We start from the raw sequence: 27,823 nt of genomic DNA on the forward strand, positions 1-27,823 counted from the left end.
CACGAACATCTACACAAACTAATTAATTTAACATTATAGTATTACAGTAGTAAATAGTAGTAGTAGTTGTAATAGTAATAAAATTGAGATACAATATGATAGAATCTATTTCACTTAAGCCTATGACTCACAGAAATTCAGTAATTTATGAATCAGTGATCTAAGTCCAACCCTCCATTCTAAATGAGATGCTGAAAATGATACGATCATCTTAATTCTTATCTACTAATATAATTACAGTAATTCTAAAACAAATGAAAATAAAATAATTTCACCACAGCGAAATTGCACCAGCCGGGAATCGAACCCGGGTCTGTACCGTGGCAGGGTACTATTCTACCACTAGACCACTGGTGCTAATATTTAATATTTTCTATATTTTTAAATTATTTCAACATAGGATGGTGTTATCAAGAGAAATTAGTTAATGTTCATTTCGAAAGATTTCCTTATGGACGGTTTTAGTACTTTCCAATATATTCAATTATTAAAATAATTTAATTCTTAGTTTATGAAAATAGTAAAAATGACGAGCAGCACATAACCTGCAGATTAAATAAAATAATTTGCAACTCAATTTAGATAAAACATCCAAACGAATAAATAAGATTACATAACGCAGAGAGCATTTTGATTGTTTAAGTTAAAGGACCATCTTAACCTTTTATATGGAGAAAATTGGTAAAAAGGTATCCTATTCTATCGATTGCATCAAAACTATTTATAAGCGAGCCCGCAAAATTGTAAGAAAAACCACAAAATTTTGTCCAATTCTAGTGTGTCCTGCAATTTTAAAAATCAGTCAAAAATTATAAGAGCGTCCACAGTGGGGGAGCCGCGGCTCTCGGCCCGGGCTTGGGCAGCCCGCGGCCCCCCACTACTGAGGCGAGGGGTGCCCGCGGCTCGGGATGGTGGACGAGGGAGAGCCGAGCGCTCGGCCAGGCCGAGGCTCTTGGGCAGGCGGCTCGGCCCACCACCGCAAGGGCCGAGAGCCGCGGCCCCGCCAACCGAAAATTAATTTTTTTTTTTTTTTTTTTCAAAATTTTTAATATATTCATCCATTCTCCTCCTATTTTTTTACCTCAAACCAAACTCTACTCTTTCCACTTGATTTCAATTTCAGATTCAAAACATGGATTCCGACGATGAAAATTTTCAGCGTTTGGTTGATAAGAAGATCGAAGAACTCGTTGCAGCGGTGCAAGATGAAGCCGACGAGGAGGAGGCGGCTTTGGCGGCGGCGGCGGCCATCCCTCGGCCGAGATACCGTCACCGGTTTATCAACCGTGACCATGTCGGAGCCGACCAGCGGTTGATGGAAGACTACTTCGGCGATAACCCCCGTTATACGCCGGAGATTTTTCGTCGGCGATTCAGAATGTCGCAACGACTCTTCATCCACATTGCAGATTGTTTGTCTTAACGATACAGGTGCTTCACCTTGCAGAGTGATGCCACCGGTCGACCCGGATTGTCGACATATCAGAAGTGCACGACCGCAATTAGGCAGCTTGCCTATGCCGGGCCTGCTGACATGTTCGACGAATATCTACAGATGGGCGAAACGACTGCCCTCAAGACGCTGAGGCAGTTTTGCAAGGGTATCAAAGAACTCTTCAAAGGGGAGTACCTACGGAAACCGACGGCCGAGGAATGCCAGCGACTAATAAATATGCACGGGACAATGCATCATTTTCCGGGCATGAGGGGCAGCATCGATTGCATGCACTGGGAGTGGAGGAACTGCCCGGTGGCTTGGAAGGGGCAGTTCACTTCTGGTTTCAAAGGGCGACATCCCATGATGATTCTTGAAGCCGTTGCTGACTACCGCTTGCGAATCTGGCATGCGTATTTTGGTGTCGCTGGGTCGAACAACGACATCAACGTTCTACAATCATCGCATCTCTTCAATGATGAGTCCCGGGGTGAGGGTCCGCAAATCAGCTTCGTGGCCAATGGCACGCAGTACAACAGGGCATACTATTTGGCCGATGGAATATACCCTCGCTGGCCCGTGTTTGTCAAGACGATCCGACAACCAGTTGGGCCGAAGCAGACCTATTTTGCAAAAAAACAAGAGGGTGCTAGGAAGGATGTTGAGCGGGCTTTCGGAGTCCTCCAATCGCGATGGGCCATTTTACGGTGTCCGGTTCGACAATGGCACGAAAATGATGTCGCAGACATCATGACTGCATGTATCATACTGCACAATATGATAATAGAAGACGAAGGCTTTACTGCAGAGCGTTGGGCACCGGAAGATGGTGCTAGCACAAGTCACGGTATTGCAACCCCTCCTCTCCGCAGATGGGTGTACCACGCAGTAATGAATACTTGATTCAGCGCTTCACCAATATGCGGAGTGAAATATCACATTCAACACTGCAGGCTGATTTGGTTGAAGAGGTCTGGAACCGTAGAGGGGGCGCAGCGTGATAGGGGTTCTCTTTGTTGTTCGCGTTGTATCGAAAATTTTCGTTGTGTAATTTTCGCTTTTATTATAATACAGCGAAAATTTTGTTATAATTTTGTTTAGTTTAATTATTTCTATGTATTTTTATAATTATATGCAAATAATTTTTATTCTAGCTAAATTAAAATATATCAAAAAAGTTAAGAAAATAATTTTAATTGGTGGCCCGGAGGGCCAAGTTTTAAGGGCAAGGGCCAATTTTGTTGGGCATGCCCAAGAAATGGTGGCTTGGGCATGCCCAAGAGGGCCACCATTGTGGACACCCTAATGTTTGGATGTGTTCTCAAATATCTCATGATGTACAATTATGAACTTTAATTTATTTTTCAAGAATTATATTTGCTTAAAATATTACTCCCTCCGTCCCATAGAAGTTGACACACTTTCCTTTTTAGTTTGTCCCACAAAAGATGTCACATTTCCCTTTTTGGAAAAAGTTCTCTCTCACATGAATATAAAAATTATATTTTCTCTCTCCATTTAACACACAAAATAAAACCTCCTAAAATCCCGTGCCATTTTCAAAGTATGCTAACTTCTCTGGGACGGAGGGAGTAATAATTAGACTAACGCATTATAGAGTATTTCGAACATACTTTCAAAAATACTAGGACTGATTCAGTTAGACAAGATATAAGAACAATCCTAAAATTTTCATCTAATTAAGTTTTTCCTCCTTATTTTAATCTAAATAGAATTAGAAGTCTGGAAATAACCACGCTATTTAACACACGTCTCTAAAATAACTCAAACAAATTGTAGTATGATCTAATGACTAGAATTGAAGCCAAATAAATTCCATTATACATAATTAAACATTAATCAATGATTAAGTATCTACGTGTGCCAAGGACAATGGACACAACTAACCTATCATTTCATTGCAAATTACACCAAGAATAACTAAAACCATAGGCATCATGGCGTTCTTTCAATTGACAGGAGTTGTTCGTCTCTGAATCACTCTCCTTCTCCTTCCTGCACTTTTCTCAAATTTTTCGTAAAATCAATAATATTTAAAACTTTTTTTTTATTTTTTGTTTGTATCCGCCTTTTGTTTTAAAAGAGTGAACTACATAAATGGTACCTGATCTTTCACTTTCGCACATAAATGGTACTTGATCTTTATTTTATATCGTTTTTGGTATCTATTAATCACATTTTTGGTACCTCATGTAATTTTCATCCCAAAATATCCTCTAAACAAATTCATTTTTCCATTTGTGTCATAAAGGGTATTTTGGGCATTGACAAAACTAGTACCAAAAGTGATATTATAATACATTATCTCATTCTCCTCACTATTTATAGTACTATTATGTTTAATCAATATTAATATTATTATTTTGATATTATAAATTAATAATTAATTTATTTTTTAATATCATTTAAATATATTTATTCATAATTATAGTTATAATTATATTTAATTATTATAATAATATTACTATTATAATTGTAAAATTAGTAATAATTAATAAATAATTATTATTATTTTATATTAAATTAATAACTAATCAATATAGTCTTAGTCAAAATTTAAAATTGTGAATTATATTCATAATGATAAAGAGTTGAATATTTTTAGTTAGATGTTTCAACCCTAAAATGAGTATAAATAATTTAATTAAAATATTCAATTAATTTAATTACTTTAAATAATTAATTTAATTAGGTGTTTTGTTATTGATTTATATTATGAATGCAATTAGATGTATGTATAAAACACTAAAAAGAAAGAAGAGAAAAGAAAAGGAGGAAACATAAACTAAGGAAAAAAAGAAAGAAGAAAGGAAGATAAAATACTAAAAAGAAAGAAAAAAAATGAAGAATAAACTAAAGAAATAAAAAAAAGTTCACATATTTGGTTCTATTTGATTGAAATTTCCAAAAATATCCTCCATAACAAAAAAATCACATATTTAGTATCTAGGGTTATTTTTGTCATGGGGTACCAAAAACGATATAAAATAAAGATCAGGTACCATTTATGTGCGAAAGTGAAAGATTAGGTACCGTTTATATAGTTCACTCTTTTTAAAATCCAAGGGAAAGAAGTACTAAGTTGGATAGTAAACAAGGACCTTAAATATTACTGTCTTCCCACTGTTAATACTTAATAGTCTCATTTCTTTTAGATGCGAGTTTTAAAAAATATTACGAAAAATGAATAAAAGAAAGTTAGTAGAATGTAAGTCTCATTTATGTATAAGTTTTAAATGATATGTGGGTCAAATGAATTAGTGGAATGTGAGACACTTATAATTTATAATGGAGACTCCTATCCGTTGACATGCCAAATAGAAAAATGAGACTCCTATAATCCTATTCTTAGAATTTGGAGTATGTATTTTTCATGTTTCTAAGAACTAAATTAGTACTACATTTTTATAAATAAATTTAATATCTATAAGTCAATCTATACCGAACATAAAAAGTCTAGTACTACTACTAAATCAGAATCTGAATATTTTTCCAATAGTACTCCTAGAATTAAAATTAAACAAACGAGGCTCAAATATAAGATAAGTAATCTATTTTCCTTTTTAACTTTTCCTTTTACTTTATACTTAGTTAGATTCATCTATTTATACTTTTTTTTGGTATCCAAAACAAATAATGTCATTTCTAAAAAAACATAATTATTTCTTATATTTTATTCATTTTTTTTTTATTTCTCATATCTTATGAAGTCTCCGGCAGCTTGTGAAGTATATCCCTTTGTGCTCCGGCTAAGATTTTTGAGGAGGGTGAATGGAAGATAACATCATCCGTGTACCCTAACTACAAATTAGTATGTATGTGGGGACTGATTTTTGAGGGCCATATGGCACTTCATTAATGAGATTTTACATTATTTAAAACACAAATAAAAAAGATTTTGGATTATATAGAGTACTCTTATGTGCGTTTATTTCTTACTCATCCGAAACAATTTTGGAATTACTCATTTATTTATTACTCTCTCTCTGTCCCAATTTAAAAGTATGATTTAGTTATGGAATGAGTTTTAAGAAATTGGTGGAGTGTGTAATAAATGAAGTGAGGTAGTAGTTGTTGAAGTGTGTAATAATTGAGTGAAGTAGTGGAAAGTGGGATCCTTTTAGGGCATCCACAATGAGGCGGAGGATGCGACGCCCTAAGCCCCGCCCTATGCGCTGCCACATCAGCATTTTATCCTCCGCCCCTTCTACCTGCAATGAGGCGGACTATAGCCCGCCCTAAGCCACGCCCTAAGCATTTTAGCTATTATTTAAATATTTAAATACTTCAAAATTTGGAAAAAAAAAACTTCATTTCATTAAAATTAAAACATTACAATGCGAAATAAAAAAACTACAAATTCTCAACGGTGGTTGCGGTTCCAAACTTCTTCAATCATGTCGCGATGAGCATCGTCTGCGGACGATGGTTAAGCCATCGTCCGCGAAGCCACAGTGGCGGACGATGCGACGGGTCCGTCGCATCGCTCACCCCATTGTGGATGTTCTTAACTTTTTGTGTGTTTAGGATTTTGTTTTGTTTTATTTTTATGAAAATAATGACATTTGAGTGTAAATTTTATCAATAACGAGGATAAATTTTATGTCAAAATATGATAAATTATAAATAAAACTTTTAAAACAAGACTCTAAACTGTGACAAGGGGAGCATGATATAAAGATTGAACCATTTTCAAGCATCTGTACCGTGCGAAAAATCTTGAAACTGTAACAAGAACCAAGTCCCGTTGACTGAATAGAAATGAAAGGACATATCATCGCTACAGCTGTAATTACAATTCTCCACTCTTAATTATTTACTGAAAAATTATTTAAAATATCCATATCTAGATCCAAATGTATACGATGGAGTATTTGCCATGCCAGTATTTTAATTTAGTTGATCTTGATCATCATGATTCGATACAATAGTTCTCAGGTATTTATAATTAATTTGATCCGGTTGTTACCTCACATTTACACTATAGAATTGATATACTACTAAAAACTTCAACTAACAATACATCATACTACATGCCAACGCATCTTGTTATAATTGTTATAAGAGTATAGTAAATGATTTGATTTGATTTGATTTGAGAAGTTATATATCTATTCTTTTATTATTTTGGAAAAAAATATACGTATGTACTACTTTCAGAAAATATAAAGAAAGATGGATTTTAAATTGATTTTAAAAAAAAATAATTAATACATATAATCCTAGACTTAACACGATCTAGAACTATGACGAACATTTATTGATACAACTATACAAGTATTCTTTTCATCATGCTTGGTTTATTGTCTTAAACTTATCTTCAGATTAGTCATCATCAACACGATAAATATGTCGTAATATGAGAATTAACATTCGTACAATTTGATCCGTCAGCTCCGACGCAATTTCATACGATTTAAAACAATTTAAATAGTACTACTCCATAGTAAATTAGAACAATTTACATGACAAAGTTTGATGAAATTGGCTAAGAAGTGGAGAAAAGAGGGAGGTGTAGTATATTTAAAATCCCATTGTAGAGTTTACCCGTTGTAAACAATAGTAAAATATCTTAAGGCCCTCTTCAAAAGAAAATCTAAAGGTGTCTCTGTCATACATCACCATACATTGATAAAATATATATATATATAATGACATATCCACATATGAATTAATTCTTCCCTCTTCCGGGAAGCTAAAGATGAATATAGTTTAGGCAAGTTTTTTTGTTGTGAATGTCAATGTCTCGAGGTAACATAAACATACATAACATATAGTATCTCGATCGATCTCTTCATATTATCAATAATCATAATTTTTCATTTTGTAGGTAAGATTGTTGGTGCAACCGCCGTTGGTCTCGCTGCCGCCGCTGTGATACACTTCCGTCGCCGTCGGTCCACACTCTCCAAACATGATTTCAACCACCTTGCTCCGCTCCTGCAACAGACGGAATCCGGCCGGCTTGGAAAAATCGAGAAATTTTCCCATTATCTTGGTATTTATTTATGCTATAAATATGGAGTAAATAAATTATACACACGTGTTTGATTTTGATTGGATAATATGGCAGCAAGGCAGATTGGATTTGAAGATGAAACAGAGTGCCCACAGCTCATAAAATTAGCATATGAATACCTCAAGAGATCCAAAGGAGTTGATGATAAAATATATGAATATTTCGCCAAACACCCAAATGCAGAGGATTTGTATGTTAATTTGGTTGAAGAACTTGAAAGATGCATTCTTGGATACTTAGCTTTTCACTGGACTCATGCCTCTCTCTTGATTACCCAGGTCCTTTTCTTTCATTTCTTTATCAGATATAATTTCCAAAATCATGCAATATTTTAAATTTTAGTTTTAAAATATTCTGGACGCAATTGCCCCCAGATTTTGTAGAGAAGTTGATATACTGTGGGGAAATGTCGTCCCAAATATCATTAATAATATTGAATATTTTTCATAATTAGTCTAAAGTTAGAAATCAAATGGTAAAACATTAGGACAACGTATCATATCGTCAACTTTTATTTTAGAAAAAGTTAATAATGTGGAGATTAATTTGCAGATACTGAGCGTTGATTCTGAACAGAAAAGGCTGAAGGAGTTTGTAATGGCAGCTACAAGGTTAGACTTCACCATTTTACTTCTTTTTTTTTTATTAATCAGTAGGCATGAATAAATTATTCTGGTTAGGTACCGGACTTTGAATTATATTCATGGTTAACAATGACATTAAATTATATTAAGAAGTAATAATGTTAAAATAATGCCCAGCCCTGCGGCAAGTCCCGATCCATCTCCTAATACATACTCGCAAACATAATAAATGATGGTGGGGTCCATCACTTATATTTGTGAGTGTGTATTAGGAGATGGATCGAGATTTATCGTAGGTGATCCTCTCCGATGATTAACTTGGATTCCAAATATCCTCAAACGTGGATCATATCTGGCTCATCTCAGTTTGATTTTGGTCGAATCAACGGTCTGGTCCCAACCCATTAAAAAAAATCTGCCATCTCTATCCATTTAAATTGATAGCTTATTTTGAGGAATGAGAACCATCGACAATGGCGATATTGCAGCTCTGTCCCAATCTTTTTGAGTTGTGAGATTTGTCCCCGTTCTTTGTTTAGTCCTCCATTATCAACTGCCTCTCTCTTTGAATGCCGGCGATACCCTGGGCCCACCAGTTTTCATTTCGAAATAAAATAAACAGTAAAATCCTATATACTAGTACTATACGATTCTCATATGATTGCGACAAAATTGCCTCATGACTAGCTTGCAATAAATGCATGATGCCAAACATAACCTTCCATAATTCTTACATATATACTGTACTTAAACAATTAGTTAGAGCTGTCAGTCTGTCACCAATTCAGCCCAGCCACTCGTTTCAGTTTCTATTTCGATTTCGAGCAATGTAAATATTAAGGGATAAATAACTTTTTGTCATGTCTAGATATTTGGCTTATGGCAACAAAATACACTATAGTAGTATAATAAAATAAGTCAGATACTAGTACATTATTTGAATATCTCTTTACTTGAGAAATAAATTCTTTTGTGGAGTAATCATATTGTTACACAATTCTTTTTCACTTCCTCATTCCAGTATTATTTTATTTTTTATCCAGGAAGCTAAGGTTTGATAAGACGATAAAGGACCTGAAGGTGACGAGAGTATTCTCGACACTAGTGGAGGAATTGAAAGCAATCGGAGCTGAACCTTCGGACGTCATGGCTCCGGTGGCTCTCAGCCAACGGAGCCCCGTCCTCCTCCTTATGGGCGGCGGCATGGGCGCTGGCAAGAGCACTGTCCTTAAGGACATCATGAAAGAGTAATGCCCTTTATAACTTATTACTTACCATTTCTAGTTAACTTCATGAAAATTAAAGTGTGTAATTGTGTAGATCATTCTGGTCGGGAGCAGCAGCAAATGCGGTGGTCGTGGAGGCCGATGCTTTCAAGGAGACAGACGTCATCTACCGTGCCTTGAGCTTAAGAGGCCATCATCAAGACATGCTTCAGACAGCTGAACTCGTGCACCAATCTTCCACGGATGCTGCATCGTCTCTCCTAGTGACCGCCCTCAACGAAGGGCGGGACGTCATCATGGATGGCACCCTTTCATGGGAGCCCTTCGTAGAACAGACTATTGCAATGGCCAGAAACGTCCACAGACGCCGCTACAGGATGGGAGTAGGCTACAAGGTCGAAGAGGATGGCTCCATCACAGAGAACTATTGGGCTCCAGTCGAGGAGGACGAGGAGACCATCAAGGACAGGAAGCCTTATAGGATTGAGTTGGTTGGAGTTGTGTGTGATCCCTATCTTGCTGTTGTTAGAGGAATAAGGTCAGTTTCATTTGTTTTTTTTTTTCCTAAATGAATGAAATATATTGGTGAGTTTCATTTGTTGCAAACTCAGTTGGATGCAATATATAAAAATAAATCCATGAGGCGGACAATATCTAACTAATGTGCAGTCGACGGCCCTAATAAAATAAATGGACCTTGCTATATGATTTTCAATATTTGAATCTTGTTGCAGGAGAGCAATACAAATAGGGAGAGCAGTGAGGGTGCAATCACAGCTGAAATCACACAAGAGATTTGCTAATGCATTTCAAAAATACACTGAGCTCGTTGATAATGCTAGACTATATTGCACCAACGTGCCGGGAGGCCCTCCTAGGGTAAGCCCGATCCATCCATGATTACGTGAAATGTCTGGCTTTGTCACTGATGATATTGATTTTGTGCAGTTGATAGCATGGAAAGATGGAGGAAGCAAACTGTTGGTGGATAGAGATGATATAAAGAGTTTGACAACAGTGAAAGAGTTGAATGAGGAAGCAGAGTCGATATACGAGCTGTACAAGCATCCAAGCACAATGTACGAAGCTGGGTCAGTTTGGAATGATATAGTGCTGCAGCCAACTAGGTCTGCGCTTCAATTGGAGCTTAAAACTGCCATCAACACCATTGAAACTCATGTTTCTTCATGAGATTCTGACTCTGTTTTTGTTGGTTGTATTGTTTCATGATCTAATTAACTGTATGAAAATACTTCCATGCATTTTACCCTTTCTTGTATTAACTTCACAGTACAAGGAAATTTTAATCGTGAATGTCACGTGTCAATTTGGAAATTTACAATTAACTAACTATGATGTTTAAAACATATAGAGATAATTAATAAAGTTATTTGTCCAATTGTCCTTAAATACTGAAATTCCACAAGACAATCTAAATACTGCTTTCCACATTTCTTTTCATCACACCATCATAGTGCAATTTTATTGTGAAAGTCTCATCTATATTTAACACAAGTCAATTTAATAACTAAACATATTCATAAAATTAGTTCCAAGCATTTACATATTCTTTCCGCCCCATAACACCCAACACAGATGAATATTTGAATTGGGATCATCGTCAACCAATATACGATCATAGTATTATAACACACAAAAAAGTACATAGGACAATATAGAATATATGGACCACCATATTCCATAAAAGGGACCACACTCACTTTTCAAAATTGGGGAACAACTTCGAAATAGGACCACGAACACTTTCCGAAGGTAAAAGAAAATGAGAATCAAATCAAGCCAACCTTCTCTATTTTCAATCGGGGGATGACTTCTAGTGCTTTGAACTTGATCCTCCTCTCAAAGGAGGGATGGATGTCGCGTGTGCGACGACACCCAACTCATGGGGAAGAAGATTCCCGCTAACGATTGATGATTAGTTTCAACAAAAATTCAGAAAACTGAGAGAACTAGGGTGAGTTCGTTGAGTGTTCTTGGGTTGAATGAGAATGAAGAAAGAGGAATGGGACAAAATGCTTTTTTAAGATTGGAATTCAAATTTTATATTTTGGTACAAAAACATGTTGATCATTAGTTATTGACAATGCCATAACAAAATGGCAAAAAATGGACCAATCTTATAGGTTAGGGATACGGAAGCACCAATTATAAGTTATGTACTAAAATCGTGAAATAATCATATGTTTGATAAGAATATAGTATAAAAATAAAATTGCATTCCACTAATCTTTTCCCCCAATTTTCCTTTACATTTTTTATAATCCGCACAGAATCAAAGTGCGACTATGTACCATGGATGAAGGGAATATTAATTTGATCTGAATTTAAAATCATAAGACAATATGATGAATGTTTATAGGACATAAATAATATAATGAAATTATGATTTTGTGAAAATCTGATTAAAAAGTTATGAAGATAGCAGGATAAATTCGTAAAACATATGGGATTTCTAAAAAATGATTATGGGCTTTTGGACCCACTCTATGTGCCCTAACATATAAGTACTCTTGAAGCAACCATGGTAACTGCTCTATTTTTCTCACTCCGTCCAATCTGTATTTGAGACTTTTACTTATATATTTCAGGTAGGTGGTGGTCAGGTGCCGAAGAAGAGAACGTTGAAGAAGTTTAGCTTCCGCGGGGTTGATCTGGATGCTCTACTTGATATGTCCACCGATGATCTCGTCAAGCTCCTCAGTGCCCGACCCAGAAGACCCATATTCCTTTCTATTTTACGTTTGGTTTATGTTTCTTTCTCGGATTTAGAATGGAATTGTACAATCGCAAGTGGTTTCAGATACATATTGTTAATTAGAATTTGAAGCATTCCTATGTTATTGCTTGAGTTAAATAAACAAATTATAGCTCTTAAATTGTTGATTTCTTTGGATTAACTTCTGAATGTTGAACGAGCAGTTTTCAGAGAGGTTTGAAGAGGAAGCCCATGGCAAGTTGCGCAAGGCAGTAAGTGGTTGCATCTTCACTTTTTATAGGCATTCATATCCTTTGGTTTGTGATTTTCTATGTCCTAACTGGTGTGGAATATATGAACTATTCCAGAAACGTGAAACCCCAGCAGGGGAGAAGCCGGACTCACGTGAGGAACATGATCATTGTTCCTGAGATGATAGGGAGTGTACAACGGAAACACCTTTAACCCTCTTGAAATCAAGCCTGAGATGATTGGCCATTACCTCGCTGACTTCTCTATCTCCTAGACTCCTACAAACCAGTCAAGCACGGTACGCCTGGTATTGGTGCCACCCACTCCTCACCATTCATTCCTCTCAAGTAAAACTTTGCTCGTGCATTGGCTAGGCTAGCTTTTTGAGTGTTTCTCAAATTTTGTAATTCTCATACCCAATTTTGCATATTGGATAACTATTTTGTTTCACCTTGTTTTAGTGTTACTTTTCACCAACTAATCCTTGTTTTGTTCATTACAATAGCACCCAAAATCATTAGCTTACTTAGCTCTTATTCAAGAAGATTCATTTATCCCAAGCTACGCTTCTTTCTACTCACTCCTTGTTGTCGCATTTAAGTATTTTCTACACTAACATCAAACATTTTCAACAATCCTCTCCATTCATTCTACTAGAATGTTGTAATAATTGAATGAACAATTACATAAAGCTCTCTACGATGATTAACCGAGAACGATGGAGAAGGAGCATAAACTGTATAGCGGAAGCGTACCTTGATCCATAACGAATTGAACAGTGGAATTGCTTTGCAGTGGCTATGGATCTTCCAAACGATCAGAGACATTCTTCGCAATAGTCTGCCGAGAGAATACAGAGATATCGAATGTTCTTCTGACGTCTGGGGACCATAACCCTAGCTTATATTTATATTAAATATAAACCCCTTTATTTTCTATTCGGTCCCTCATCAAATAGAAAATCACTTTATGGTATCTACACTTATTTCCATAACAATTAAATACACTTTAGCCCAAACTTTAATCTTTATTGGATCACTTTAATTGGGCAACTGAAAAATAGCCATACACATTAAATTAATCATGTGGAAGCCCAAATTTCTAACAATCTCCCACTTGGGCAACACATGACACCAAATAAATATGTATAAACCGAATGAGCGCTCAAAAGTGCTATCACATAGTGTATTTCCGAACAATCTTATTATCAACCATATCGACATAGGACTAAAGGGGCAGTCACCATATTTTTTCATGATTAAACCCATCAGTAATCACATATGCAAATATAATCAACAACAGATCAATTATGGAGTGTAGCATGAAAATTTCATGCAAGGTGATCATACATGCCTATTTCCAACTGGTCCTCCCAAATTGAGATCAAACCCAAAATAATGGACAAAACATAATACTTTATTTCTGCAGAGAATAACATGAGTTTTATAACTACATGTTCAAAACACAATATAGAGCAATAACCAAAACTACTCCCACTGAACGAAGGTATCCTTAAACAACATAACACCCATTTGGGCTACTTGCCCATGAAAGACCTTAGGACCTTAGGTGATAGTCCCTTAATGATTGGATTTGTAATCATCAAATCCATTCCCTTATGCTCTATATGTATTTGTCCATTCCGAACCCTTTATTTAACAACCAGGAAATTCCTGTTGTTTTAGAATATAATACTGCAGAGTTATTGTCACAACATAACTTAAGCAGTCTTTCAATACCTTACAATATGCAGCCTAGTGACAAAATTTCACAGTCATATTCATTAACTAGATGCCCCAAAACAAGTTACGAATTCTGTTGTCATGGCAGAAGTAGCTACAAGTGTTTGCTCAACACTTCTCCACGAAATGGCTCTACAGCCAACAGACACACGTAACCTAAAATGGATCCTTTACTGTATTGGCATCTAACAAAATCAGAATCAAAATGCCTAAAGATCTCTCCAAATGATCTAATTTTCTGTATGCGAGCATGTAATGCTTAGTTCTCTATAAATATCTCGTAACCCGTTTTGCTGCTTCTTAATGATCCATATCGGGTTATTGAAATATCTTCCCAACATATAAACAATTAAAACCAAATTGGGTCTAATACACACTTGAACACACATTAGGCTCCCACTCACCGAAGCATATGGAACCTTCTGCATTTTCTAAATCTCAAGATTTATCTTAGGGCACTGAATGGGACTAGGTTTGTCTCCTTTAGTCATAGGGGTATTTCTTTACTTGCAATTATGCATCTCAAATACTTTAGGCACCTTTTCGCTATATCCCTTCTGTGACAATCGAAAATTATTTCTTTCGATTCCAAATACAAAAGAGGCTTCCCCAAGATCTTTCATCTCAAATTTCTTCGCGAGAAAATTCTTGGTGTTAGTGCAACATATTCTTATCGAAAATTATTTCTTTCGATACACAAGAAGATGCATTTTCTCCCACTGAACTTGTAATACACACAACCATCAATAGCATTCTTTCTGAATCCAAATGAAAAAACTACTTCATAAAATTTGTGGTACCATTGACGAGAGTCTTAATTGAGGTTGTTGAGATTGACTTTAAATGATATCATCCGCATGAAATTGAATGTTTACAACAATATCATCTTGAGGTTCTTAATATGCTTCTTCTTCAATGATAGTAATTGATACCTGATCATTGTCAGAAGCAGTAGTAGGTGTCTATACAGACTCCTCCTCAAAAGTAATGTTCCTTAACACATTCTTCCCCCCAAACTCAACATCCTCAAGGAATACTATATTTCTCGTCCCAAAAATTAGTTCCTTTTGTGGGATCATAAAGTTAAAAAACCCCTAAATTTTTCTAGAAGACCAAAGTGAGAATATATGCTACAGTCTTTAATGCCTTTCCCTAAAGCGAATGCGACAAGGAAGAATGATAAATCATACTCCTTCACATATCTTTAAGAGTTTTATTTCGTCTTTTAGCTACACCACTCATGCTAGGCGATCCCGACATGGTGTACAAAAGGACGATCCAACACTCTTCAAAACAGAAGGCAAAGGGTCTTTGACATTGTTCACCTGAGCAGTCATTTCTGTCGCAGTATTCGCCACCACGATCAGATTTGACTTTCTTAATGCCTTTGTTGAGTTGGAGCTCAACATAAGCCTTGAATATTTTGAACGTGTCTAAAGCCTCAGACTTTTAATAGATTAAATGTAGGTGCCCAAACAAGAATATTCGCCTATGAATGATATAAAATATTGTTGATCATTCCAAGAAACCGAAGTGAATGAACCACAAATGTCCGTATATATCAATTCTAAAATGTATAGCTCTATTGGCACCTAATTTCTTAAGTTTGGTCTGCTTTCCTTCGATACATTAAACACACAAATCAAGTTCTGTAAAGATAAATGTATTCAATACAACATATGATACAAGTCTCACAATCCTTTATTTTGAGATATAACCAAAACACTTGTGTCATAAATTAACCAAATTCTAATTCTTTAATTTTTTTTAGTCCCTTTTGATTCAACATGTAAAGCTTCTGAATATGAAGTAACATAACTGAACATACAAAGATTGTTATATGCACTTAAGGAAACAGTGCCCACAATACTAGAATTATTTGAAGGAAGAACTTTACTATTTCTGAATGAACAAGAGAAACCAAATTTGTCCAAAGCAGAAATAGAAACCAAATTTTGTCTAAAAGACAGTACAATAAAGTATCCTTCAAAGAAAGAATAATTCCAGTCTTTAATAACAATCTACAATGTCCAATAGTCTCTACTTCCACCGATTTGTCATGTCCCACATAGATGTATCTTTCACCATCAATTGACTTTCGGTAGCTCAGACAGTCTTGCATTGATAACCTTATGTGAGTAGTAGCACCAGAATCTACCCACTAAATATCATTAGGGACTAAATCCAAATTAACTTTAGAACAGACCAAAACAAGAATTGTAACTTCCTTTGCACGCCATGCGTGATATTTACAATTCTTCTTTTTATATTCATGTTTACCACAAAAGAAACAACTATCATTATCTTTATGTTGTTTCTTTTGTGATCAACCCTTATTCATAGTAGCATTCTCAATACACTCTCTTAATGCCCTTTTACTTTATTTCTTGAGATACTGACCAGACGTGCAACACCAAATGCACAAGCAAGTCTTTAAAGTTCAAGCTTTAGTGAAGCAACGTGAGACATTTGCATAATGTGCTCCCTTATGTTGCCCTTGCCCTTATACTTTATTGAGATCAAGCATGCTTGTCTCAACCTTATCGTTTTTCACAAAACGTTCCTTAATTTTGGCAAGGTATTCACTTGGCCGTAGTGATATACTTTGATGCAGTGCCTCGAAAGGCTTCTGGGATGCTACACCTAATGATCAGTAGACTTACACGATTAGAGTATTCCCACTTCTCATAGTTTCTCCTTTGATAAGAAGCACTATAGTCCGTAGGAGAAGTAGGTTGTTCAATCCTCAGCGCGTAATCTAGATCCATGCAACCCAGAGCAATCAAAATACAATCTTTGCAATCCCTAAAATTTGACCCATTCAACACTAACATATTGTTCATGTCGCAAAATTTGTTTATAATTTTCGGAATATAGTGGCCCCGAAAGAGTCAGGTTCGCGTCCTTCCGGGAAATCGGCAAAAACGCTAAATCCTGACCGGCCCTATAACTCCCGACAAAAGCAAATTCGACTCCCATGGGTTTTATATAATTTTTCCAAATCCGATTTTCATTAAAATCGACAAAATCAAAATTTTTATGTTTCCCAAAATTGCAACCAACAAACATAAAAAAATTCAAAAAAAAAAAACATCAAAACAACCAAAATTTCCCCAAAGCTCAATTCATACCATGACAATGAATTACCAATAAAAAGAATTCCTAATTTTTCAATCTTTTCATCCAAGTTCCAAACAAATACTATATCGTGCATAAAAAATCGAAAAGGGAAATTTACCAGCAGAATAAAGCCATCGTTAAACTTATATACATATATTCGTCGGCAACAAATATATATATATTTGGCAACAAATAAACCATAATCATGGAAACATGAATACAAATAAAAAAACGGAAATATGCCAAAATGGAATCGGGAAATTTTTTTAATCATAATCATCTCAATTTACATTAACATAAAATACGACAATATTCTTTAAAACACAACAAAAAAGGGAAAAAATCAAATTTTTTGTAATATTTTAATAAAGGGGGTTTTCACATAATTGAAAAAAATTCTCGGCCATAGCAATCCCCCAAACAAAACATGCTTTGAAACAAAGTGTAAAACAATAACAACAATTCCCAAATTTGTAAATTAACGATTGGGGAAAACATAACGATAAAAAAAACATTGTACCTTGATCCAAAAATTTAAATTAAAATAAAAACGAAAAAAACCCGTTGAATCCGAGACAAAGAAACAATAAAAAAGACCATGATTTTAATTTTAAAATCGAAAAACCATAATTTCCTTTTTCCCCAAATTTTCGGATAATCATCAATAAAGTGGCTCGATACCACTTTTTTGTAATAATTGAATGAACAATTACATAAAACTCTACGATGATTAGAAAACCCATGGAGAAGGGCTTGCTTTTATAGCCCAAGGGATCCGTCCCTGCCGAAAGACGGTTTGGGAATTTCTTTCCCAAACGGCTATGGATCTTCCCAAAAGATTAGAGACATTCTTGGAAAAGTTTCGGGGAAAAACGGGGAAAATTTGAATTTCTTTTAAAAGGGGGAAAAACTCAAAAAATATTTATATTAAATATAAACCCCCTTTATTTTCATTGGGACCTAATAAAAAAAGAAAATCACTTTATGGTATCTACACTTATTTCCATAACAATTAAATTTAAATTTTAAACCAAAATTTTAAAACTTTATTGGATCAAATTTAATTGGGGAAAGGGAAAAATAAAATACACTTTAAAATTTGTCATTTTGGAAGCCCAAATTTCTAACATAGAACCCCTTTTTTGTTTCGTATGAGAAGTGAAAAAGCGATATGACATTTTTATATTTATGTATAAAATGAACATGGATATATTTGGGTTAATCGTGAATGATCAAAGTAACCTTAAAAAATGAATCTAGTCTAATACATAAATTTTTTGTTTGTAAAATACTGAGATATGGGGGATGATATATCAGTATGCGTATCAAGGATAAGTGAGCAGCGTTTAATTTGTAGTGTTTGATTCACAAGAAAAATTACCAATCATTGTGCTAAAAATCAAAATACATGTAAATGAAATGATCATTCATTATGCTAAACATTAAAATACAAGTGATTGAAATGACTATTCATTGTGCTAAAAGTCGAATACAAAATATTGGTAAGTACATTTTACAAAATAAAATAATTAATATAATTAAAATATGTGTAATATTCTAATGCTTATAGCACCCTAATCCAAAATCAAGATCAAATCTCCACTCTTAGATTTTAAAATGAGTGGATGAGATTAAATCTTCAATCTCAATAAATAGTAGACAAAATATCAATAAAAGGGTAATATCGTCATATGTTATCATATGATAATTTTAGTGAATGTTTTTTATATCAACATAGTGTATTACAAATATCAACAATATGACGTAAGAATATCAAACTAAATCGAAAAATATCAACACTATTTATTGAGATTTTACTGGTTTTATTGAGATTTTTATGTATTTGTTGATAAAATTCAGTTATTAATATTTACAAAACTAAAATAAAAATAATCAAATTTAATCATCCGAACGTCATCTAACGTATCGATTGAGATCGTAAATGAAAATACAAAGACACGTGTCAAAGTTTTGTATTGTTTCACAGAAGTGGACCTAGTTCGGTAAATGACCAGCTCACTCCAATTTCCAACCTTTTAATTATTTTAATATTTAATCAATTTTATCTTTATATGTTAATCAATTTAAGTACTATAGAGTAAGAAATTCACATTTTTTCTTGACTAACCATATTAGCTAAAACTCAAGAAATTAAGATTAAGATTGAGAATTTTTGACAAATACTGCGACAAATCAGTACAGATGGTCGAAACAAATTAAAATCATGTAAACTAAGAATTCGGAAAAATCAAATGACACAAATTATGCACAGAATTGCAACACGCAATGCTTCTTTCAAAATTCCCCCTTTCAAATTTTATCATTTAATGACATCTCAGATCCGTTTCTTTTTGACAGACAAATTATGTACAAGCAAGGATCTCTCTCACTCTCTCAAACCTGGGCTGAAATTTTCTCCGTAGCAGAGTATCAGCTTTGCTTTTAATCAAGCTGCCTGTTTTCGATTTTCATCCAAGTAAGAATTTTCCACCGATGTATCAAATGCACCGTTTCAATATCTAGTTTTCTATAGTTTTATTTTGGATTTCAGTTTATTTGACGCTTATAAATTCATGAATATTGTTAAATTCCTGCTTCCCCTCCTCCAAAAAGGTGTATCTTGTAGACTCATCGGATTAGGATTGCGATTATGTGCAGTTAAAACTGTTTTTTAACAAAAAAATCTATTTAAAATTGTTAATGTTGGCATTAGATTTGGTGTCACAAATTGATCTGTGTTGTCCATGGCGATCTGCATACACACCACATTTATTTGTGGGTGTTTTGGCCCTTTGGAATTGTGAGTTCAACTATAATAAAAATCGTGTCTTTTATTTGTATACATAGAGATTATTGTGCCTCTATGAGTTTTCAAGCAACAAATGATGGGCCATTTTATCGTTTTGGGGAACTGAAATGTTATGTTTTTTAATATGTCTGCAATCGAATTATCCCTTTCTTGTTGTATGTAGGTCACTGATATGCTGCGAGAAGTAGTATTAACCCATCAAGTGTGGGTTTCTGTTAAGAGTGTGGACATAAACAAAGAGATCCTAGCAAGCTATGTAGTTGGACGCTCTCTAAAGCAATTGTCCAAAGACAAGGCCTGCAAACATGGCTACATGCTTGCGGTAACCAAATTGATCCGTATAGGGCGCGGAGAGAACAAGCTCTGTCCAGAACACATTCTTTTTCCAGTAGTCTTTCGCTGCCGAGTCTTTATACCTGTGGCTGGGGAGGTCTTGACCGGGGTAGTGCAACACGTGGTTATGGGTGGTGTCTTTCTCAAATCTGGACCCATGCACATGGTTTACTTATCAACCCGACTTATGCCAAATTACTTATTTGTTCCGGGGAGAGAACCTATGTTCGGGACGACTCATCCAAGATTGGGATTGGTGTGGTGGTGCGATACTCCGTCTATGCTGTTAGGTGGATTGAGGACAAGTATGGGAATTTAGATTTCCCAAGCAATTTTCCCCGATGCGGAGGGCCCTTTGGGGCCCGGTTGTTTTGAACGGCTTAGATGGCATAGTTTACAAAAGTACTATTGAGAATGAAAATTATGCTTACAAGTTGTTTGAAAACGTGTCCAAGACTTTAACTTATAGTGTAGAAAAAAATGGAGCTACATCTTTAGAGAAGCTCTGTAATTCTTATTTTTTTAATTATCATGAGAGTATCTCTGTGGATATGTATGATTTCCTCGTTTTTTTAAAGTTCATTAGTTCTTATGTGTTCTCATTTGAAAATTCTCTACTAGTTTTGGATTGATCAACCCCAAATTCTAGTTTTGCATACGAATTGAAAAATTTTTTCATCAGATTTTCCGTATCAAAATGTGCTCAATTTTTTCAAACCTTGAAACCCCAAAAAAAAGTACTAAACTAACCCAAAAATTTCCCAAGAAGTACAAATGTGCTATACAATCCCGGAAACCTAAAATCAACATCACAGAGCATATAGAAATGAAAAAAAAAAAGAAAAAATAAAACTAAAAAAATGGCTAGTGAAAGCAAAGGCTTCTTGAACTCTGGGTTCAGGTTTAAACTGCTTCTCCATGATTATCTCCCCGATTTTTGTGTATGGTGCTCTCTGTTCCCCCAAACCCCAGGTTCTTTTAGAATCTCCCAAAAAGCACAATTTTCAGTTATAAGGAGCAAACAATTGTATTCCTGTGTAGACGATCAGGCACATACCTGGTCCATGATCATCTCGATTGACAAAGGCTCTGGGGTTACAATAAACGATTGGTGATATATGTATGAAAGGACCCCATCACCATCTGAAATTTTGTCAGTGTTAAAAACCAGAACAGGGGGAAGTCCCTTAAGAGGACATAATTGTTACAAAAATCAGTTCAAGAATTTAAGTTGGAGAAATGTCAGCAACTGTTCAGACCAACCCCAAACATCATTAAGACATTTATCAACTTCCAACTTAATTAAAAAACTACCTACTGCTTCTCGAACTATTTTTCCCCCCATCTTTCCATGTGCAGTGGAGCATTGCCTTTAATATCAGGGGAGGGAAAAAAGAAAATAAATCCCATAACAACTTTTTCTATCCCAAATATACCTAATCAAAAAATGAGGACATGGTTGCATCTAGAATATTCAACAACAAAGTAAAAGATTAACCACCAAGAGATAGCCATTGATGCGATGTACTGTAAAAAGGGGGGGCAGTCATAAGGTGCAACTTTGAATTGTTAACTTGCAGTTCATAAATCAAAATTTTTTTTTGAAACCGACCTGGCAATCCATTCTATCTGTGATACCACCATGTCCGGGAATGCTATCCCCAAAATCCGGGAAACAAAACCAGAAAATTATCGAGGGAAAGAGTATGTACAGAATTCCAACAAAAAATTTAACTTTGACAGATGGTTTCCAAACCTTGATTTTAAAACCCCCGTTTAAAGCCACTGGCGAAAAAGCCTCAAAGGTGCTATAATTGATGAAAAAAGACCAAGACATAATGCATGCCACTGGACAGGTAAAATAGATATCCCCCAAGGAAACTGAAAAGAAGTTTATTGTAGCCCCATAATTACCCCAACTTTAAACTGGGGTTCACCAGGTGGGAAACAATGATGAATAAAATTAGCATTAAAATCAATTATCTTGATAAAAGTAAAGATCTTAGGTTAAAGAGCTTTCAAGGCTCAAACAATAAAATTAAGCAATTACCCATTCAGGAAACCACTGTGGGACAGAAAAATCTCGGGCTTAAACAGTGGCCAGGATCACATTAAAACCCAAACCAGTCGACAAATCCTAAAAATACATAGAAAGTTTCAAGTGCTCCACCAACAAATAAAATAACAATAATCTCCAACTAAGAAATTGCCACAATTACCTTTCTTGGACATGTTAACCACTGGAACTGACCCAATACATTTGCCAGCTGGGGGAAAAAAATAGAAATTTGTTTTACTGCCAAAATCTTAGAACCAGCTCACCTATAACTTTTAAAAGGTGGATTAGCCATAAATATACTTTCAAGTAGTTTAAAGATGAACTTTTTAAGATACAAAAAGAGGCCTTGAGTAAACGGGTTAATCACTATTCATGATAACTTTTAAATCTAAAACGATATACTATACGGTTTAAAAGAACAAAAATAGACCTTGGAAAGCGAAAAAAAAATTTTTTACTGAAGATGATGTATCCTTTTTTTCCGGTTTTTATTGATAAAAATGGATCCCAACTAACCACAAAGGCCGAGATCATAGATAAAAAAAGAGCGGCTCCAATAAAGCCTTCCCATGTTTTCTTTGGTGGGGTTTGATTGGAGTTCTCCCGAAGAAGAACCCAAAAATGTAACAGCAATGTCATTGATGACAATAAGTGATGCTGGAAAAAGGGAAACCCCCTGCAATTGTCGTTATCTTGTGTTTGGGGGTTTTGTAACATAATAGTTAAAAAACTTATATAATACAATCAGAAAAGCACCATTTCATTTTCAAGTAAATGGTCTATGATAGGTTTTGATTTAGGCCCTACTTTCAGGGAAAGCTAAGTTAAAGTCATCAAGATACACAAACAAAACAGTAAAAAGGGAAACACAGTAGTACAATTATCAGTAGTTAATTCATCCTCAAATTTTTGAAAACAATTCTCCTACAATATTCAAGCTTTAATCTATGTAAAAATCTCTTTGTTGAATCAACCAGAAAGTTATAATCTTATTAGAGTAATATCACAATATTGGCACAAATATTTTGGGGGGAGAATTTAAGCAAATAAGCAAATTATTTAAAAAAAGAATGGGGGGGTTATAAAAAAAACCCTTTTTTGTTATCATCATCAGCCCATTCCCGTAACACTAGTACTACTTTTGGGGGTAGAAATCAAAAACAATTATTTACATTTTTCAGTAAACAGGGAAACCAAAATTGTCTTACCAAAAATATTCCTTCAAAAATATTAGCCACTGTAAAAGGGTGATTGGGTAAACACCACAATCCTCATATGCGTCCCAAACGTATTGGCTAAACTGATATTTGTACATCTTCTTCTTTAATGTTTAAAGGGTGAACCACATAAAACCTGAACCAACCAAAAAGGGTAATACTCAGTTTTGTTATCCAAATATGTACATGACATCTTACATTCTAGTACACAGACATTTAACAAACGGAAAAAGGAAATTCACTAGTTTAAAAAACAGCCTAATGATGCATACAAAAATCTACAAAAAGAAAAATGAGTAACAACAACCATTTACCAACCTGCGATATTTCAAGAAATAACAGGTAACCATATGATACTTTATAAGCTTTCCCCCAAAACTTATACAAAAATTTGTCCATAGTCACAGTATTCACAAGCCTTTGACTGAGAATTGACCCTAAAAAAACATGACTGTGAAAAGAAGTGCCTGAAGAGTATGAAGTGATCTCACGTAAGGAATGTTTGACTAATAGACACGGCAAAAAAACAAAGAGAGAGGAGGTGGGATTTAAAGAGATAAAAGGCTTAGCAAGTCCAAATTTATTAATTGATGCCACCCTGTAATAACTATGCAGGGGGTCAAAAAAAAGAAAATTTCCAAATCATACAGAACAAGCTCAGGATTAAAAGGGTTATTAAAAAACTGAAGTCCGTAAAAGAGAATAACCACAAAAATATGTGAGTTGGCAAAAAGCTAAGCTACTCACCAATTCAAAAAACCTAAAACCAGGGAGTTGCCGGTCTTCATGTGCCTTCCCAAGCAAATTGAACAGCTCCTTAGCCATAAATATTTGAAATAACCACTACCATAATATATAAAGGGGACCCAAATATATTATCGAGACAAAGCCTCCAATCATCCAAACAGTGGAATATGTGCGGATCAACATTGACTTGTACTTTTACGGTCATTGAAAAATGCTTTTTCCCCTTTGTTTCAACTTCTGGAGGGAAACCCGACAAAAAAAGGGAAATAAATGAAATCTTTGAAAGCAGTTCCAAATAAACTAGTAGAAGTCAAAAACTAAAATAGCTTAAGGATATCTATAGATTGCCTAAGCAAAAAAAAAAACAAATCAATATCAATGTACAGGGTTACTTAGGTTATTTTAGTTACTTATATATGCAGCTGTAAATACTAATTACCAAATTTAAATTAAAAAAAAAACCAAACAAGTCCTGACAAACCTCATTTGGGGCCTTTCCCCCCGCGTAACCGTGCATTTGGCCCACTAGGTGTTGATGGACCAAGAACCAGTATCCCTGTCCATGGTTTCTCTATGTATACCCCTCGAAATATGTTCACTTTAGAATATCAAATTTTAAAAACCGAGAGCTAGCATTGGGGGTTTGGAATGTTAAACCCCCGTTGAATTCCCAAGTAGCTGGAATAACCCAAAAAAAAAGTCCTTATTAGTGCACAGTCAACCCCTAAATCCAAAATTTTTTAACAGATTAAGGAAAATTAAACATTATTAGAATCTACAATTCCATAAATTCAGCCACTCCCCTTAAAAATTTAAACAATTCTAAAGCCAAAATAAAACAAAAATTTTGGAGAGTTTTCAAAGGCATCTATCAAAATATATGCTTGCAACACATCTTCTATCTACAATTCTCCCCAAACTTACAGTCATGAGATATTCTCCCAAAACAATCTCTCCCGAATGATCCCGAGTAAACGGAACATAGCACACAAACTTCTCTCAATCGCTCATCCTAATTCTAAAAAACAACCAAAATCGGAAAAGCACACTATTACAACAAAATAGAAAAATAAGCTGTTTACCAATAACAATCATTCTCCCAAAAAAAACACACTTGAACAGCCCCAAAAAAGAATCCGCCCAAAATTTATAATAAAACCAAAAGCAGAAGATCCAGCAATAAATACAGTGCCAAAAAGGGTTTTTTCCATCTCTTCTACTACAATCGAAGGATTCCTATGGGCCAAAAAACACTGGAGCCACTTCACGCAGATATTAAATTGAAACTGCGGAAAACAAATCTTCACCACTTAAACCCAAATTCAATTAAGAAATTACAATTGAAAAAAAATGAGGAGGAACATGTCATAATAACTTCACAACCCGGAGCTAAACAATTCAGCCGTCATTAAACAGCAACTCTAAACAACACGGATATTAATTCATACGAAAAACTAGCAGCAGAGAGCTGTGAAGAAAAGCGAAACCTGAGCAATAACAAAGTGACGCGTTAACTGAGCAGAAGCGAAGAGATTCAAGAGCGAGGAGATCTGACCTTTGCCTCTCTCTTCTCTCTTCTGTAGAGGAAATGGAGAGTGGAATGGAGAGTTGAGATTGGTGGGCTAACTTCTTCACTAAACAGATTTGGGGTTGGAAAATATATTAACTCAAATTAAGAGGGTTTCAATAAAGTTTGTCGTAAGTGTTGTTTTTATCACTTATTATACTAATCATATTTGTTTAATACAATTTTCTTTAATTAATCGGTCAAAACATTCGAAACCATCGTCGATCTAATTCTATTATTTAAATTATTGTAAAAACATTAAATTCGAAGTTAGTAGCTCACTTTGTACTGGCCATTTATATTCAAGTTTTAACTTTATAGACGATTGATTAGACCATGAGGATATTTTGGCTGTTTACTAAGTCAATAAGCTATTATACTCCTATAACCCCATTACAAAATTCTAAAATTGCATAAAAATATAACAATCCAAAAATCTAATTCAAAAAATAAATAATTTAAAATCTAATACTCCTATATAATTAGAATTGTTCATCACAAAGATCTTATATTTGTTATGTTTTATAATTACAACTAGGGGTGGGAATACGGATATCGGGTATTGGATTTACCCTACCCGACCCGATATTCCGGATTTTGGATACCCAATATCAATTTTATGATATGGGTTTGGAATGGTATTGAAATATAAGATAAATCGGGTATTGGATAACCCGAATGGATATGGTATTACCAAATGCGAATATCCAATTTATTATTTTAAGCATATTTTAAATTAGGTTTAGTCATTTTGCATTAAATAATCTTATACTTTAAAATAAAAGTGATCCATTTTTTTTTGTTTTATACTACAAAATAAATAAAAAAAACATTAGTCAATTTAGATATTTCTATATTTTCATTAATATATAATATTCAATTTTATTAGAGTATTAGTTATTAACATATGTAAAGAGTCAGGTATTTGGGTACCCGATACGGATATTGGAGTACCCAAAAATATATCGGGGCGGGTTTTGGATAAACATTTTAGTGATTTTCAGGTTTGGATACCCGGTTTTTTCGGGTCGGGTATCCATGGATACCCGTATTCCCACCCCTAATTACAACACTATAGATTTTAGATTTTAGATTACTTAGGATTTGAAAATAAATTGTGCAAATATCTAAAATTGTTAAAAAATCTGATCCGATTTGAAATGAAAATTCAAAACATCCGAACCAAAATTTTAATATCAATTTGATTTGAATCGAATTTTTTAATTTCAGGTATTTTATTCACCCCTAAATCGAAGTTCTAAATTATGGTGCAATGCAACATGATGAATATGTATATCATAAAGTTTTAACCCCCACAATTGTTCACCACTAAATCAAAGTACTAAATTACTATGATGCAACATGATGAATATGTATAAATTAAAGTTTTAACCCCCACAATCTAATATTCCTATCTAAAATATACGTTGCCACAATTATGCTTTAGGAATCTTTGAAAGTTGGTCAAAGTTAAAGAGGAGATTATGCGGATTTGAGCATCACTTCAGATAAAAGTATCTACGCAACATGCAACCCTCAATTGATTTGATGCCCCTTATAGAAATTACATTTTTTTTCCTGATATAAAATATAGCAATAAAGACTTGGGGCCGAACATTTAACCTTGAACAATTCTTTTTCCAATGACTAATTGTGATCAGAGGTAGAATAGGAATAATGTAAGTTGGATCCCAATTCTTTGCTCAGAGGTGTATACGTTTTTTCCAAAGGATGGTTTATCTGTGCACCAACCGTCGCCACTTATACATCAGACCATAACTTCAATGGCGACATCTATCTAACTCATTCAATTTGCCAACAAACTAGGTTTGTTGGCAAATTGAATGAGTTAGATAGATGTCATCATTGAAGTAATATTATGAAGGGTTTGTTAGCAAATTGAATGAGTTAAATAGATGTTACCATTGAAATAATGGTGTGATGTAGGGATTGTTTAGGACATTGTATCTTCTTGC

The 27,823-nt window shown here is 34.6% G+C and overlaps 2 protein-coding genes, 1 non-coding gene and 3 pseudogenes across 3 annotated transcripts; 4 read left to right on the top strand and 2 right to left on the bottom strand.

Moving 5' to 3' along the window:
- Positions 1 to 286: 286 nt before the first annotated feature.
- On the bottom strand, positions 287 to 357 carry TRNAG-GCC. The gene has a single exon. It is a non-coding gene; the product is annotated as a tRNA-Gly (tRNA).
- Positions 358 to 1,132: 775 nt separating this feature from the next.
- Positions 1,133 to 2,338, top strand: LOC125195298. Its single transcript, XM_048093471.1, has 3 exons — positions 1,133 to 1,311; positions 1,432 to 1,842; positions 1,945 to 2,338. The coding sequence occupies exons 1-3, from the start codon at positions 1,133 to 1,135 to the stop codon at positions 2,336 to 2,338; spliced, it is 984 nt and encodes a 327-aa protein (XP_047949428.1).
- A 4,783-nt stretch (positions 2,339 to 7,121) lies between these two features.
- On the top strand, positions 7,122 to 10,599 carry LOC125193966 (calmodulin calcium-dependent NAD kinase). Its single transcript, XM_048091937.1, has 8 exons — positions 7,122 to 7,207; positions 7,287 to 7,454; positions 7,530 to 7,753; positions 8,028 to 8,086; positions 9,103 to 9,306; positions 9,380 to 9,823; positions 10,020 to 10,164; positions 10,234 to 10,599. Exons 1-8 carry the CDS (start codon positions 7,192 to 7,194, stop codon positions 10,474 to 10,476), a joined length of 1,503 nt encoding a protein of 500 aa, XP_047947894.1. The 5' UTR covers positions 7,122 to 7,191; the 3' UTR covers positions 10,477 to 10,599.
- A 513-nt stretch (positions 10,600 to 11,112) lies between these two features.
- LOC125195299 lies at positions 11,113 to 12,606 on the top strand (annotated as a pseudogene).
- A 6,745-nt stretch (positions 12,607 to 19,351) lies between these two features.
- Positions 19,352 to 20,632, top strand: LOC125195300 (annotated as a pseudogene).
- Positions 20,633 to 21,036: 404 nt separating this feature from the next.
- LOC125195301 lies at positions 21,037 to 24,844 on the bottom strand (annotated as a pseudogene).
- Positions 24,845 to 27,823: the final 2,979 nt, after the last annotated feature.

The sequence above is a fragment of the Salvia hispanica genome, chromosome 6, assembly GCF_023119035.1.
Source record: "Salvia hispanica cultivar TCC Black 2014 chromosome 6, UniMelb_Shisp_WGS_1.0, whole genome shotgun sequence".
NCBI lineage: Eukaryota > Viridiplantae > Streptophyta > Magnoliopsida > Lamiales > Lamiaceae > Salvia > Salvia hispanica.

Coding starts and splice junctions, on each gene's coding strand:
- LOC125195298 (XM_048093471.1), top strand. CDS start 1,133: ATGGATTCCGACGATGAAAATTTTCAGCGTTTGGTTGATAAGAAGATC. Junction 1,312..1,431: donor CATGTCGGAGCCGACCAGCG/GTTGATGGAAGA, acceptor TTAACGATACAG/GTGCTTCACCTTGCAGAGTG. Junction 1,843..1,944: donor GACTACCGCTTGCGAATCTG/GCATGCGTATTT, acceptor TCCGCAAATCAG/CTTCGTGGCCAATGGCACGC.
- LOC125193966 (XM_048091937.1), top strand. Junction 8,087..9,102: donor TTTGTAATGGCAGCTACAAG/GTTAGACTTCAC, acceptor TTTTTTATCCAG/GAAGCTAAGGTTTGATAAGA. Junction 9,824..10,019: donor GCTGTTGTTAGAGGAATAAG/GTCAGTTTCATT, acceptor ATCTTGTTGCAG/GAGAGCAATACAAATAGGGA.